Here is a 14,075-nt window from a genome sequence, read left to right as displayed (position 1 = left end):
TTCACAGATAACTGCAGGAAGGCTAACTCATATTGCAAAATAAAAACTGACTACAGTGATTTCTGTAAGCAAGACATAGAAAACTACTACAAAGACACTCCTATGTTTTCATTTTTTAATGAGATCATTACTATGTATAAACAAGGAAACAACTACAAAGAAAGAAAATGCATGATAAATGAAAAAAATTACTAGTATTCCATTAGATAAGTAGGTCTAAGATTGAATATATCGACCCTGCATTTTGTCTCCCAATAACAAGAATATGAAATTTAAGTATTCTCAAGTTACTGAGCATACTTCCTGGTAATAAAATATTAAAATGTAACCTTCCGCCATATATTAACAACAAATGGTTTGGGAGTTACAGAAGAGAAAAACAAAATTCTGGATGCAGTACAGCTATAGGAGGAAAAAGTGCTAAGCTACACATTAACATACTCAAAACCTAGTCTTAGCTTTCAAAGTATTAACTGGATACATTGAACAGGTTATTAATAACTCCAGGACTCAGCTTCACCATCTTTAAGTAGAACAAAAGAAACCTGCATATCCTCTAAAAGGAAATTAAATACCCTTTGATTCATATAAAGTAAAATATTTATGTTTGCATATTCTATTCCTTTATTTCATTTTCTATTAATGCTTCATAGTGTATCGTAAGCTTGATAAGATTATTATATCCAAATAACAACACATAAGCTGAAACTTAAAAGAATTTGTCTGATTCAAAGAGCAATTCAAAAGTGAAAATACAATCCTAATGTCCTTCCTAAAAAAGGATGTTATGAAATGAAGATAACATCACTACCACCTCAACGAAACATGAACTTGAAATAAAGCAGTTCTCTTCATAGGAATGAAGGCTTGAAATGAGTTATCACTATTCTTTCCATATTCCTATTGGCCAGAACCATTCTTTTTGCAAGAACCCTGACCAGATTTCCGAATACAACCTCAAGACACAGGTCATTATTTTTACCTATCAAATGCCTAATCCTGGACTTACCAGAACCAAGCTCTAGCCAACTACACTATCACCTTCCCTTCACACTAATGAAAACCTTCTGGGGCATCACCTACCTAACATTTTTAGCCGCTCTGCGGCGAGTCTGCCTTTTGGGAGCTTCATCATCTTCATCCTCATCATCAGAAGAATCTTGCTTTTTCCTCTTTCCACGCTGAGCCTTAGGTTGCTTTTTAACACGAGGTTTGGGCATTGCTCTAAAATGAGAAAAGAAAAAATGGCAAAGTCCTTACTTTATCATCTGCTGTCTACTTCAAATCTATATAATTGTTATTTCCCAGAGCAGGGTTCATATATAGGGATTAACCAGGGGAATGTTAGACATGAATAGTCCCAGGTCCCATTCCCTGAGATTCTAATTCACTAGAGATCTGCTTCACTAGAAACATGAAAGTGATTCTACTGCTGATACCCTTCAGTCATTTATAGGAATACAGTCAGCCCTCTGTATCTGCAGGTTCCACATTCGCATTTTCAACCAACCATGGATCAAAAATGTATTTGCAAAAAAAAATTCCACAAAGTTCCAAAATGTAAAATTTGAATTTGCTGCGCATTAGCAGGTATTTACATAGCATTTACATTGTATTAGGTATTATAAGTAATCAACAGATGATTAAAAGTATACAGAAGGAGATGCATAGATTATACGAAAATACTACAGCACTTTACATAAGGAAGCGACTTGAGCATCTGCAGATTCCGGTATCTACAAGGGTCCTGGAACCAATTCCCCGCAGGGGACGAAGGGACAACTGTACTGTGGGTTCTGAGGCAACGGTTCTCAACTGTTCCTCAGGATCACCTGACATAAAAATACACATGCAGCACGTTGCTGATGGCATCTCTCTGGTGGGCAACTTGGAAATATCTATCAAAATTACAATTTTATTTCTGGGAATTGACTTTACAGATATAGACTGATACAGGCACAGTAAGGTATTCACTGTGGTATTTGCAATAACAAAAGATTAGAAAAACTAAACATTCACCAACTGGGAACTAGTTCAATAAACAGAATACTACGCAACCATAAGAAAAAAGGGAGTTTTCTGTGCATTGATAAGGAAAGATTTCCAAGATAATGAAAGAAAAATGCAGAGAAAGATGCGTGGAATGCTATCATCTGTATAAAGGAAGTAAAGGACAAGAAATAAAGACACATATATTTTTCTCCTATGTACATAAAGTATACCAGGAAGGCTACCTGAGAGACTGTGCCCTGCCACAGACCAACGGAACGGGCTGAGGAGGTGGCCCCTCTAGTGACTCCCCTGCAGGCAGGACTGAGAGCCACAGACTAGGAGCTCTCAAAAGGAAATCCCCAAGTTCTCCATCAGCGGTAAAAAGGTGAAAGGAGAGAGAGGGAGACGGAAACTCACAATCATAGTCACCTGTTTCTCTCATACCTGCCACAACCAACACTACACAGACAGATGATCAGAGATTCAGTAAATGATGGGTAAAATCTAGAAGACAGAACTGGAGTGGATTCCAGCCCTGAGAACTGAAACTGAGAAGAAAGGAGACAAAACTCATTGATGAATTTCCCTGCTGGGGTGGGAGGTGAGTGAGGGGTCAGGTACAACGTCCTAAGCCAGGGATAGACACAGGTTTGCTGTAAATGGCCAGAGGATAAGTATTTTTTACTTTCTCAGACAAGAGGCAAAGTTGAGGCCACTACATAGGTACTTATATAACAAGAGAAAATAAATTTTAACAAATATTTTATTGACGAAAGTCAAAATAAAATAATAATCATTGAGTACTTTTTTGTGTGATACAACATCTACTAACGAGAAGAATAGAATTCTTTTTGAAGGGATAACATTTCACTTCACTAGGGTTCAAATTTAGTGTTCCCCATCACCAAACTACAAATGTTCACCTATAAAAGCTATATTGAGTTCACAGGCCATACAAAAATAGGTGGTGAGTGGGATCTGGCCCAAAGTCAATTATTTGCCAAACTCATCCTAAGCAATACTGCCAAGGAGGTAAATTTTCCTGGGGCCTCTCTGCCTCCTGCCTTCCGTTCCCCATCACCAATATCTTTCAATGCCATATGTCTGATCAAAAATTACCAGTTTCCTCTCATCTCCACCTGCTTCCTTCTCTGCACAGATTCTCTGCTTAATGTTATAAAGATTATGAGAACAGGATAATAAACAGTAAAGTATGCTTTGAACCCGCCAATTAAACTTAACAATTAGTTCTCCCAAAAAAAACTTGTACACTAGTTAAATACACAGGGAGCTTTTTTTAAGAGTGGAAGACACATTCGCTCCTCATAACTAGTCTGCCTGGAGTATGAACAGTAAGATCCACTCTGAGCTACGTACCATGCAAACACACAAAATCAATATAAGTAGCTCAGTAATCTAATTACTTGCTAATGATGCAGGCTGGCAAGAAGTTAACCAGGCATTCAAAATCCGGAATCACAACACACTGTACCCCATCAATTAAGGCCCTCGGGCTAGCACTACATCGTCCTTCTCAATCTAACACAAACTAAGCTCGACCAGAAGCAGAGACGTTCAAGCAAACACTGCACCTTCTGGGGACAGGTCTTCTGGCTTTCACTTTTTTTTGCTCTGGTTCGCTCTCTGCACTGGTGCCTTGTTCCTGTTCATCTTCTGAGGGTTCCCGTTTCCATTTTTCTCTGTGATCAAAAGCAAAGCAAAATTTTTTTTTCTGAAAGAATTCTTCAAGATTGTTTAGCTTGAAGAATCTGACAAATCTGACAATCTGATTAGCCAAAAAGGCAGAACATGTATATTTTAGATATTATGCTAAAAGATTTGTTCTAGCTCCATTTAAATTTTGGTTGTGTTCCTTCCTGGGCTGTGTAATATCTATTCCTATTTTATATCTTGCATCAAAAATAAATGAAAATGGAAGCTAAGGCTGTTATTTTTTAAACCATTTGTTCTGAAAAAAAAAAAAATGCTGCTAAATCTCTAATATTCTATTTTTATTTACTACTATCATTGACCAGATTGAAGCCATAATATATACTAGATCAGAGGTTCTCAAATTTTAGCATGGATCAGAAATACCTCAAGGGCTTATTAAAAGAGATTTTTGGGCCACAGCCAGTTTCTGATTCAGTCGGTGTAATGTGAGGCCTAAAAATTTGAATGTTAACAAATTCAGATGGTGCTGATACTAGTGAGAGACTTGAGAACTACTATACTAGTTATTTTAACATCTTTAGAATATACTGAGAAAACAATCCCCAAAATTATTTTTCAGTGATAAACCTACCACCTACTAAATAACCTGTTCAACTAATGAAGTAGCTTTTAATAATTATTAAATACAGTAGGCGTTCTTTTGCTCCTCGAGATCGTAGAAGACTTGGGAGAGCCATACCCTATAGGTGCCCTACTATCCCCAAACAGTTTTTGAAGTTTACTTGAATACCAAACAAGACATCACATAAACTCAGCTCATTTCTCACCTGCAGGGAAGAAGGAAGGAGCATATATAATAGCTACTGGGCATGAAATATCTAGAGGAAAAAAAAAAATTTAATAGGCAAGAACCTGTGGTTCTCTCTAAACAAAACAATTACCATTGTGCCTCTGGGTCTGTGTATAGAAAATGAGGTTATGCTAAAGACAACCCTTGCCAAGTTGCAAAGTCAAATCAATATTCTTCATGGGAGAGTAAGTCAAAGTAATAGTGGAAGAACCTTCCTAAAAGGTCCAGGAGCCACTCTACACTTGAATTAGTGGAAACATTACGGGAAAATATGTTTTTCAAGCCTTCCATGAAAAGGCAGTGGAGCACTTCCACGTACATTACTCAAGTTCTACTGGCACTACCATTTCATATCCATTTACCTAATAGTAGGTCACTCTACGTGGGCAGGGTATCCTCGTACCAGAGCTTAGCACAAAGGCAGGCAAATGGAGATACAACTTTGTTAAATAAAGAAATAATTAAAGAATGAGTCCTATCAGACTGTCAGACAAGTAGGGTGCTTTTGGAAGCAGACTGGTAAGATATTAAGGCCTACTATTGTCACCTAATACCCTTCACTCTCTCTTTAAAGCAAACTATACTCTGGGCACCTGCTTTATTCTCCTTGCCTAAAGCCTCGTACAATAAATGTCTGCTAAGGAATCCAAGGAATAGATGGTGACGGCCAGGAAGGAAAAAACGAAGATGTCCAGCAATTGGGAGATTGGCACCTAAGGCTACAGTCTCCCTTGGGCCAAGTCCAGAACAGTTTACCCTTTAGAAGGAACTCACACAGTCAAACTGGAGAGAAGTGGTTTCACAGGAAACAAGCTTGAAAGAACATGCACGTAAGACCTAAGGGAGAGCAGATCAGATGAGAAAGATCCACAGTCAAGTATTATTTGTAATTTACATAACTCTGCCAGAAATTGAGAATCTATATCGGGGTAGCTAATAAGGTCCACTTCCATAACTTTAGGAGACTAAACTGGCAGTAAACACTGAGAGAATGGATGTTGAGTCTAGTTTTCCAGTTAAACTGCAGATTTGTAGACTTACAGACAACCAGGAGGACTTAGAATCTCCCAATGTAAGAATGTACAAAAAATTAGCAAATCGTCTGGTCCAAAGGCCTCTTCCCAGGTAGGGGGAAACTCAAGCCCAGGGAGAACAAGCTGTTTGGTACATGTCAAATCCCCAGCCCTGCTACTCTCAACCATAACCTACTGAAGACCATAGAATCTGCAAACATTAAAGCCACGCTTACACATTCTAGGAGGATCTGAACAATCAGAGGCTAAAAGATCTAAATGAGTTTTATGTATGCGTATTTGAAATTGGCTGGATTACTTCAAATTTCATTTTAATTTTCCAGAATAGAGGGGGGAAAAAAAGTAAGTTACAACCAGCAATACTAAGTCATTCCGTATAAGGGGTGAAAAGGGCAATCAATTACAAAAAGATTACTGCCCAACCCTGGCTCTCCAACAGGTGAAACCGATGTCCACTTCTAGTTTGCTAGCTTCTCATATAATGCAAATTTTATGAGGGAGATTCCCTGACTAAGCCGTACGTTATATGCTGGGCTACAAGGAAGAGAAGTCTAAAATATGAGATCGTGATTAAAATATTTTTCATACATTAAAGGAGACTTGAATTGCCAGATCCAGCTCTAAGAGGCCATCAATGGGATTCCCTAAAAGGGAATCAATGGAATTTTTGCCAAAATTTTGGGAACTGGGGAGAAAAATATCAAGATTTGGCCACTGAGGCCTCAAGGCAATATAAATAGATAGGAAAAAGTCAGAATGCAAGTTAACTGGGTATAGTTTTCTTCCTTTACTAAGAAAAGGTGGTGGGTAGGACACAAATCAAATCTGAACTACAAAGGAGGGAAGGAACAAAAGCCATTTTTAAATAAAATGGACCTAAACTCTGGTCAAGAGCCACTGAGGCTTCCTATTAACTGTCTCTAAGAGCTCAAAGAAGGGAACTCCTTTCTCCTCCACTTTAGAAGGCAGGTAAGGAAAAGAGGGAAAGAGTAGCTGTAACTTCACTGATTTTCAGTAGATTTTCCCGAAGAGAATGCCTTTCAGCAGCAAGTCCCAGTGAAGAGGGGAAATCTGGGGCTAACGAGGATTCTCTTCCACTGTCACAGGACTGTGACAGACTTTCAATTCAAAGCAGTGGAAAGGGAGAAATAACTATAATCCCAGGAGAATAGCTTCAAATGATTACAGCTGAAATACTTTTTTAAATTCCAGTTGGGAGAGAGGGTTTTGGAACCACTGTCCAGTGGGGTTAAGCACTACTGGGACCGTCCCGAGTCAGGAGAAATCCCACACAACATTTCACAAATTAGGGTAACATTCATAGGGACTACATAAAAAAGGGTTCAATGATCAAAACAGCATGAGTGGGTGAAGCAAAACGCAAAATTTTGTTTGTATGACTTTAAGTCAGGGGTTACAATCTCAAATACCCGCTGGGGCCAGGTAAGGACTGTAAATGGGGTCAAACGGAGAACTCACGGCCTCTCCAAAGGTTACAAAGACCAGTGTTATATGGGGCAGCATTGACAGCTTTTCTCAAAAACTAGAAATCTAGATTTGTACATACCATCCCTCAATTTTCAACACTGCCAACTAATTCAAAAAATGTTTTCCTCTTCTAAGCTTTTAAAATGCTAATTCACATGACTCAAGGGGAGTTACTCCCTTCCAAGACTCTACCTTCAGAAGTGTCAATGTCATAAAAGCAAAGAAAGTCTGTGAAAGTGCTCTAGATTAATGAAACCTGACAACTAACACATACTTAACCCTAGATTGGATCCTGTCCTGGGGGTGGAAAAGTATTATGAAAGACATTATTGGGTTGACTGACAAAATGGGAATATAAATTAGACCAAGGGGTTGTAGCAATGTTAAATCTATTTATGTTAAAACTGTATTGTGCTTATGAAAGAAAACACCCTTATTCTTAGGAAATACACACTTAGTACTTGGGGGTGAAAGACCCTAATGTATGAATCTTAGTCTGAAACATGTGTGCAATATATAAGGAGAGCACTCACAACAATAAAGCAAATGGGGCAAAAATGGTAACCAACGGTAAATCTCAGTAAAGTACACAGGCATTCTTTGTACTACTCTTATTCTTACAATTTTTCTACAGTTTGAAATTAATTCCAAAAAAAAGTTTAAAAATGGCTCCTTTTAAAAACTTTAATATCTGTGATACAATCTGCAGGGCAGGGTTTCAGAAAAACACTTCCCTGTGCTAATATTTCAAAATTTCCACTTCCTTTGAGTGAGTCTCTCAATTCTGAAATTCATGTGCACACACACTGGGTTCTGTTACCCTTGCTCAGATCACAGAGGCCCCCGTAGTGCTGTGCCTTGCAACCTGAGCCTTAGCAGTTGCAGGACCTCCTCTAATTCATGTTAGAAGGGAAGAGGTCCCCATAAGCCCTAGTACTCTCCAGCTGCCCAGAGGATGACAAGAAGTGAGGCCAGCCCAGGGCCCAAATAAACAAGCATGAGGAAAACCTCAGCTTATGCTAAGTTCCTATGGAAGCGCCCAGGGGTAGAAAAGCAGCATCACAGAAGACACAAACCCCCCACAAGGAATGAAAAGGTTCTACTCAAGGGAAGAAAGGTCCATGAAGTCCACTGAGAGTTGCCAACTTTGGAGAGCTCTCAGGATTGATAGGAGAGGGAAAATAAATATAGAAGCCAGTCAAAAGAGTAAGTCTGATGTGTTACACAGGGACTGAAAAAATGGAAGGCTTCTCCACACCCAGATAAAGCCATTAAAATGAGGAGTTCAGGGACTTCCCCAGCGGTCCAGTAGGTAAGACTCCACGCTTCCACTGCAGGGGACATGGGTTCGATCCCTGGTTGGGGAATTAACGCAGCATGGCCAAAAAAAAGAAAGAAAAAAAATGAGGAGTTCACGTTTTCAAGTACAGCCCATTTAGATTCCAGCCAAGAGACCAGCAGAATGTAGCCAGACAGTGGAGGAAAAAGCACATGCATGGACTTCCCAAAAGCCCCCAAAAGCCTGGGAAGCTGAGAACAGTCTCCCGAGCAGGCCCTGGGACTGGGGAAGAACAAGAGCCTTCTGAGCTGCCAAGAAGTACAGGCTTGCCTACAGTTATCATGTTCTCCAACGCTAACGAAATATTATAACACAAATGAAAATCGTATGCCCTCTGGGCAGGGCAATATTAAATACTACTTGACTTTTCTTAGCATAGTTTCTAATAACCCTGTTAGGTCAGCAGAATAAGTATTACTCTATTTTGGAGAGGAGGAAATGGATTTTAAAAACTCACATTACTTTGCTTTAGGCCAAACACTTAAATTAAGGATTACTAATACTTTAAAACAGAGAATATATAACTGGGGCTCTCAGTGGGAGCCAAGGACAATCGTTTACCATGAGAACCCCCTGAATTTGTGTGCAGAGTTTTGAGTATTCTTCTGAGGAGACGGGCTGTAGAATTTAGTTTGTCAAAGGGATCCACACATCCCCCCAAAAAATTTTTTAAATTATTTCTCCCCCCCCAAAAAAAAGTCAAATTTTTTTTTACCATAAGTAGAATTTTTTAAGTTTTAAAATAACAAATATATAATCTATATCATAAAGGGATTTCACATTAAGCCCATGAATTAAAATTTTCTGGCTTATGAACTACAATAGTAAAACTACATGGAAATGACAATGTGAAATTTCATACTAAAATGGGTGTCCAACCAATATAACTTTGCCATGCCAACACAAAGAACAAATGAAAAGGAAAAACAGCCAATCTAAATGTGTTCCTTGTTTATCTAGAATAGAATACCAAATGCCTATATGTTTGATATTCGTGCACATTTTTAAGAAAAAAAATAACTGGGCTAACTGGGCAAATCAGATGGAATAGCTGGGGTTTGCCCCAAAAAGTAGCCCAACACCTACATGTGAAAAACTAAGAATCCTGGGTTTCAAATGCCACTGCTGCTGCAGCAGATTCAGATGAACAGGAATCCAAGATAGCAAGAGACAGAAGCGGACTCTGGGCCCTGGGGTGCGCTACAGACACAATGAAGGCAGTCCCAGAAATGCTCACATGTTCCAAACTACCAAATTAAGTAATCTCCCCCATAAAAGACTTACTGTTTTTTCAGCTGCCTCTGGCCTCTTCTTTTTGGGCTCCCACTCTCAGACCCGCTACTTGCCTTCAGTGTGTGAGGGGGAAAAAATGATTACAGACTTTAATTCACAGTTCTTAGGGATAACACTACCCCCTGGTTCAACAATCTACTCAATATAACATTATTCAATATGAGTTTTTAGACAGAAAGAAACCTAAGCATCTGATTGGTGGTGCTCACTTTTCTTTTGCTTTGAAAATTAATTTGTCTGTTACTGGTGAGTTACCTCTAACGCCAGGAAATAATATTTTTTTCAGCTTGACTTATGAAAGAACACAGTCCAATAAAATGTTCTGTGATGATGGACATGTCCTGTATCTGCAGTGGCCCACAGAGCAGCCAGCAGCCACATGTGACTGAGCCCCTGAAATGTGAAATGTGGCTGGTGTGACTAAGGAATGGATTTTTCATTTTACCTAAATTTAACTAATACACATTTTAAAAGACGCATGTCTAATGGCGACCAAACTGGATGCTGCAGATATAGACTGTCACACAAAAATGCCACACATTTAGTGTGCCATTAAAGGCGGTACCTACGGACCTGTTTCATTTCAGACTCATTAAAGAGCATGGTCAGTCATGAGCCAGCAGCCCTCTGCTAACAGCACTAGGCCAAGGAAATTTGCAGTTACAGACATCTGAACAACTCTTTTTTCCCCCAAGTTAAGCAAATTGGCAAACTACTCCCATTGCTGTTAGTCTTGAGGCTAAAGACTTGAGACAGAGAATGTGTTAATTTATACACAAAAGAGAGAAGATGTGTTTGGTTATAACAAACATGGAAAAAAGAAAGGTAGCTAAGGTAAACCAGCTCAGAGGTCACTGAAAATAAAACACCATAAATGCAATGCAGGTGTTAACGGTCAATTACTACCCCAAACTCACTAACCTTTGGCTACTAATATGTAACTTTCATCAGAAAGATATTATATATTTAAGAATAGCAAAGTTCTCCTAAGAATGCAGAGAGGGGACATTTCACTGAGAGACCAAAGAACGTGTCTTCAGAATGCAGTCTATAAACCTAACGTAGAGGTAAAACTTAGAGGATTTCCACAAAAGCATCACACAAACTGAGAAAAGGTCTGATTCTACAGAAACAACAGAACCCAGTATATAACACTAACTTTAAAAACCATCAATCTATTCAATCTCTGACAATTTGATCAGAGGGTAAATATGTGTTAAACATTTTATACTGCACATTAAAAATGAACTAGGAAACCAAACTTAAACCATTTGGGTAAAATAAAATACTTAAGTTAAGCAAACTCTCCTTCCTTTCTCAGCAGTAAATCTGAAACTACTTCCACTGTTACATTTGCTTAGTTACCCAGGTAACAAAATCTAGAAGATTTAGAAACTAGATATTTTAAAAAGTATACTTCTTGCTATAATCAACTGCACTATGAGAAATATTAAAAAAAAAAAAAAAAAAAAGAGAGAATTCGAGGCCAGTTCTATGTAATACTCTAACTCTCTACTAGAGCATTCACTATGACATGATCTTTCTGGTAATTTTATTTTTTTAAAAGGCCACATGTGGCTTTTCTTCTGTATTAGATTGAGAAAGCTCACTTTCGAGTCACTTAACTCCCATGCCTGAAGTTCAGTCTCGTTAATGGTAATACATATCAGAGTCAAAAAGGATAAGATAATTAAGGAGTCTGAATGTATCACCTTAAAACATTTTTTTTTCTTACCTCCTCCTTAATATTAAATCGTGATGGTTCTTGTCTGCTTCGGTTTGACCGCCTAACCCCATAAACATCAGGATATTCTTCCCACATCTGTAAAATTAATAGACCACGCATGAATCGTTTTTTCTTGACCCCCATTTACTATTTACATTACTGGAACATGTATTTCAATTTAAGAGAATTCAATTAGTTATTTGGTTATATATCAAAAGGGTTGTTTTGTTAGCTTTGTTTATGAGACAGTGAAGGACCATCTTTAAAAAGAATAAGGCATATTATCCGAGAACTCATTAAAGTTGTAACGATGCCTCTTCATTACTAAATGGCATTAAACTAGAGGTCACACTGCTTACCCACTGTTAAAATATAAACTTACAGTGGAATAATATGGCAACATAGGAGAACAACTGCTTCCACTAAAGACGAAATATTTACTGATGAATTTTAAGTCCCTAATGCTTTCAGTTTCAGCTTCGACTGCACAAGACTCATCTGAGAAACTCAAAAAAATCAGCAGGGCCCCACCACCAACTCTCATTAAATAAGAATCAGTGCATTTGCATATTTTTTTTAATTCTTCAGGATGTGTAACATGCCAGATACAGGCAAATTCGGTATTTCTAACATTTAGCTAGAAGTTCTCAGAATGAGACCCACTGGCACCCTTGCTCTAGCACACTTCATTTTATTCTCTAACAGTTTAACCCTTTGCCTTTAAGACCTGATTTTTAGTAACAATCCTCACTAGTGATCAAACAAAGTTTAAAGAGGAATCAGTTGAAGAGAACATTTTTTTCACAACATACTGACACCATTTTATTAAAAGACTCAAATCAATACATATAAAAAATTATAAAAGGCCCCCATTCTTCCACCTCTAACAATTAGTCTAACCCCTAGCCTCACTCTCCTTCCCACAGAAAACTATTAACAGGTATGTTGTGTGTTCTTTTAATGAAATCAATCACCTATAGGCAGAATGAATTTTAACGGATTGTGGAACAATGAAGTGAAGATGCTCAACAGGAGTTAAACATACAGAAGAGATGCTTGAAAGCCAAGATTAGAAATGTGGGCTTGTCATCGAAACACAGGTGACAGCTAATGTCATGAAAATATTTGGAGTGAAGCAAGAGGAGAAGCCACAGGTTGAGGCTCATCATGAAATGTGTGGAAAGTGGACCCCCCAAAAAGACAAAAATGATGAAAGACGATCCAAAAACACATAATGTCACTAAGCCAAGGAAGGACATAATCAACAGTGCCTTTAAAAAAAAAAAAAAAGCGAAGTAAGCTGAAGAAAAACAAGGCCTCCAAAGGTAACAAGCATGATGTTCTAGGAACAGGCATTTTAGAACTAGAAGCCATATAATCATGTAATATAGCATCCTCAGTTTATAAATTCAGTTTATAAACGTAAAAAATCCTTAACAACCTTAGAATAATATGAGTTGGAGGACAAAAGGTCCAACCAGGAGTCAGTAATAACAAGCAGAAGGAAATCTAGGCAAAAGAGGCAGCACATGCCAAACACTCTGAACAAATGGGGCAGAGAGAGGAAGGCAGCAAAGAGCTTTGCTCTAGCGCTGCCTGCCAACCCCTCCCCCATCCTTTTTTGGACCTCTCCTAGAGCTATGAAATGACTCAGCACAGGTATTTATGGAGCTTTTATTAACTGGGTGGCTCAATGCTTTAAATGGCACTACATCAATTAGTTTTACCATTTAAAAATATTAGACAGGCATTCAGGGTCACCTGTTGGGACTTTATCACAGTATATACTGTAATGCATACATCCTAAAATCATCTTGTGTTCCTGTTTGTCCTTTTGAGGGCTAATGATATCTAATTCAACTATTCAATAAAAAGCTACCATGTGAAAGGGAAGTGTGTACAGAAAACAAAGAGCTTTCTTTAGAAGCTCATTTTAGAATAATAATTATTAAAGTCACAATCCAATCATTCTAACTGGCTAGTACATTCATCCATGTGTTTATTAACTTTTTGGAACTTATCACCTTAACTTTAACATTTCTGCCTAAAGCTGTACTTCTATCTTAAAATTCAGTCTTATTCCCCTTTATCTCTTTAAAGGGAGTTTCATATATATATGTATATGGTCTTACAGTTAAACTGTGAATTCCAGACAGTGAGCATGATTTCGGTAAAGTTTTCAACACCTGACGCAAGTCGTGTTTTCTATGGCTTCCTTTACTCTCTGCAAGTAAAGAACTCTCCCCTGTATAGAAGAAAGTTAAAAGATGGCCAAGCAAGACCTTCTGCAGGTAAATTTCTGAGTTGAATGACACTCAGAGAAGATCTCTAAGTGGTACTTCTACATTCAGGGTCTTTCTGAAATAGGTCACCACCTGAAATGTCTCTTGTGAAAGGTCCCCACACACTGAGCAGGCAACAAAGCACAACACTTGAGTGTTAGAAGGTCACTTCTCTGGTGATGAGTTAATTAGCAAGGACAGCTTTCATTTTCCTATCCCTATCACTACTATCAGCATTCCCCAACCTCCCACCAGCTCTTAAGCGTCACTTACCATTAAGCAATGACTACGCTGGGAATAGAAGAAATGAAATAACACAGTTAATCCCAATTCTGTCTCAAAAGTTAAAAGCAGTTTTTGTTTTTTAATTTCAGGATTGCTGAAGCTATTTTGTAAA

General features: G+C 38.2%; 1 protein-coding gene across 11 annotated transcripts in view; it reads right to left on the bottom strand.

The window, feature by feature from the left end:
- CHD2 (chromodomain helicase DNA binding protein 2) overlaps positions 1 to 14,075 on the bottom strand; it is a 115,981-nt gene that overhangs the window by 82,788 nt on the left and 19,118 nt on the right. For 3 of the 11 annotated variants that reach the window (XM_059912559.1, XM_059912564.1, XM_059912557.1), the window contains 4 exons: positions 11,406 to 11,492; positions 9,662 to 9,723; positions 3,585 to 3,692; positions 1,084 to 1,224 (listed from right to left, as the gene is read on the bottom strand). In XM_059912559.1, the coding sequence (XP_059768542.1) occupies positions 1,084 to 1,224; positions 3,585 to 3,692; positions 9,662 to 9,723; positions 11,406 to 11,492 (398 nt within the window). Of the gene's footprint in view, positions 1 to 1,083; positions 1,225 to 3,584; positions 3,693 to 5,290; positions 5,354 to 9,661; positions 9,724 to 11,405; positions 11,493 to 13,951; positions 13,970 to 14,075 lie in introns of all 11 variants that reach the window. The other 8 variants (XM_059912555.1, XM_059912553.1, XM_059912556.1 and 5 more) reach the window with 7 other exon arrangements.

Source organism: Balaenoptera ricei, chromosome 2, assembly GCF_028023285.1.
Source record: "Balaenoptera ricei isolate mBalRic1 chromosome 2, mBalRic1.hap2, whole genome shotgun sequence".
NCBI classification, from domain to species: Eukaryota; Metazoa; Chordata; class Mammalia; order Artiodactyla; family Balaenopteridae; genus Balaenoptera; species Balaenoptera ricei.
The sequence above is the reverse complement of the archived record's forward strand: the minus strand, read 5'-3'. Positions and strand labels throughout refer to the sequence as shown.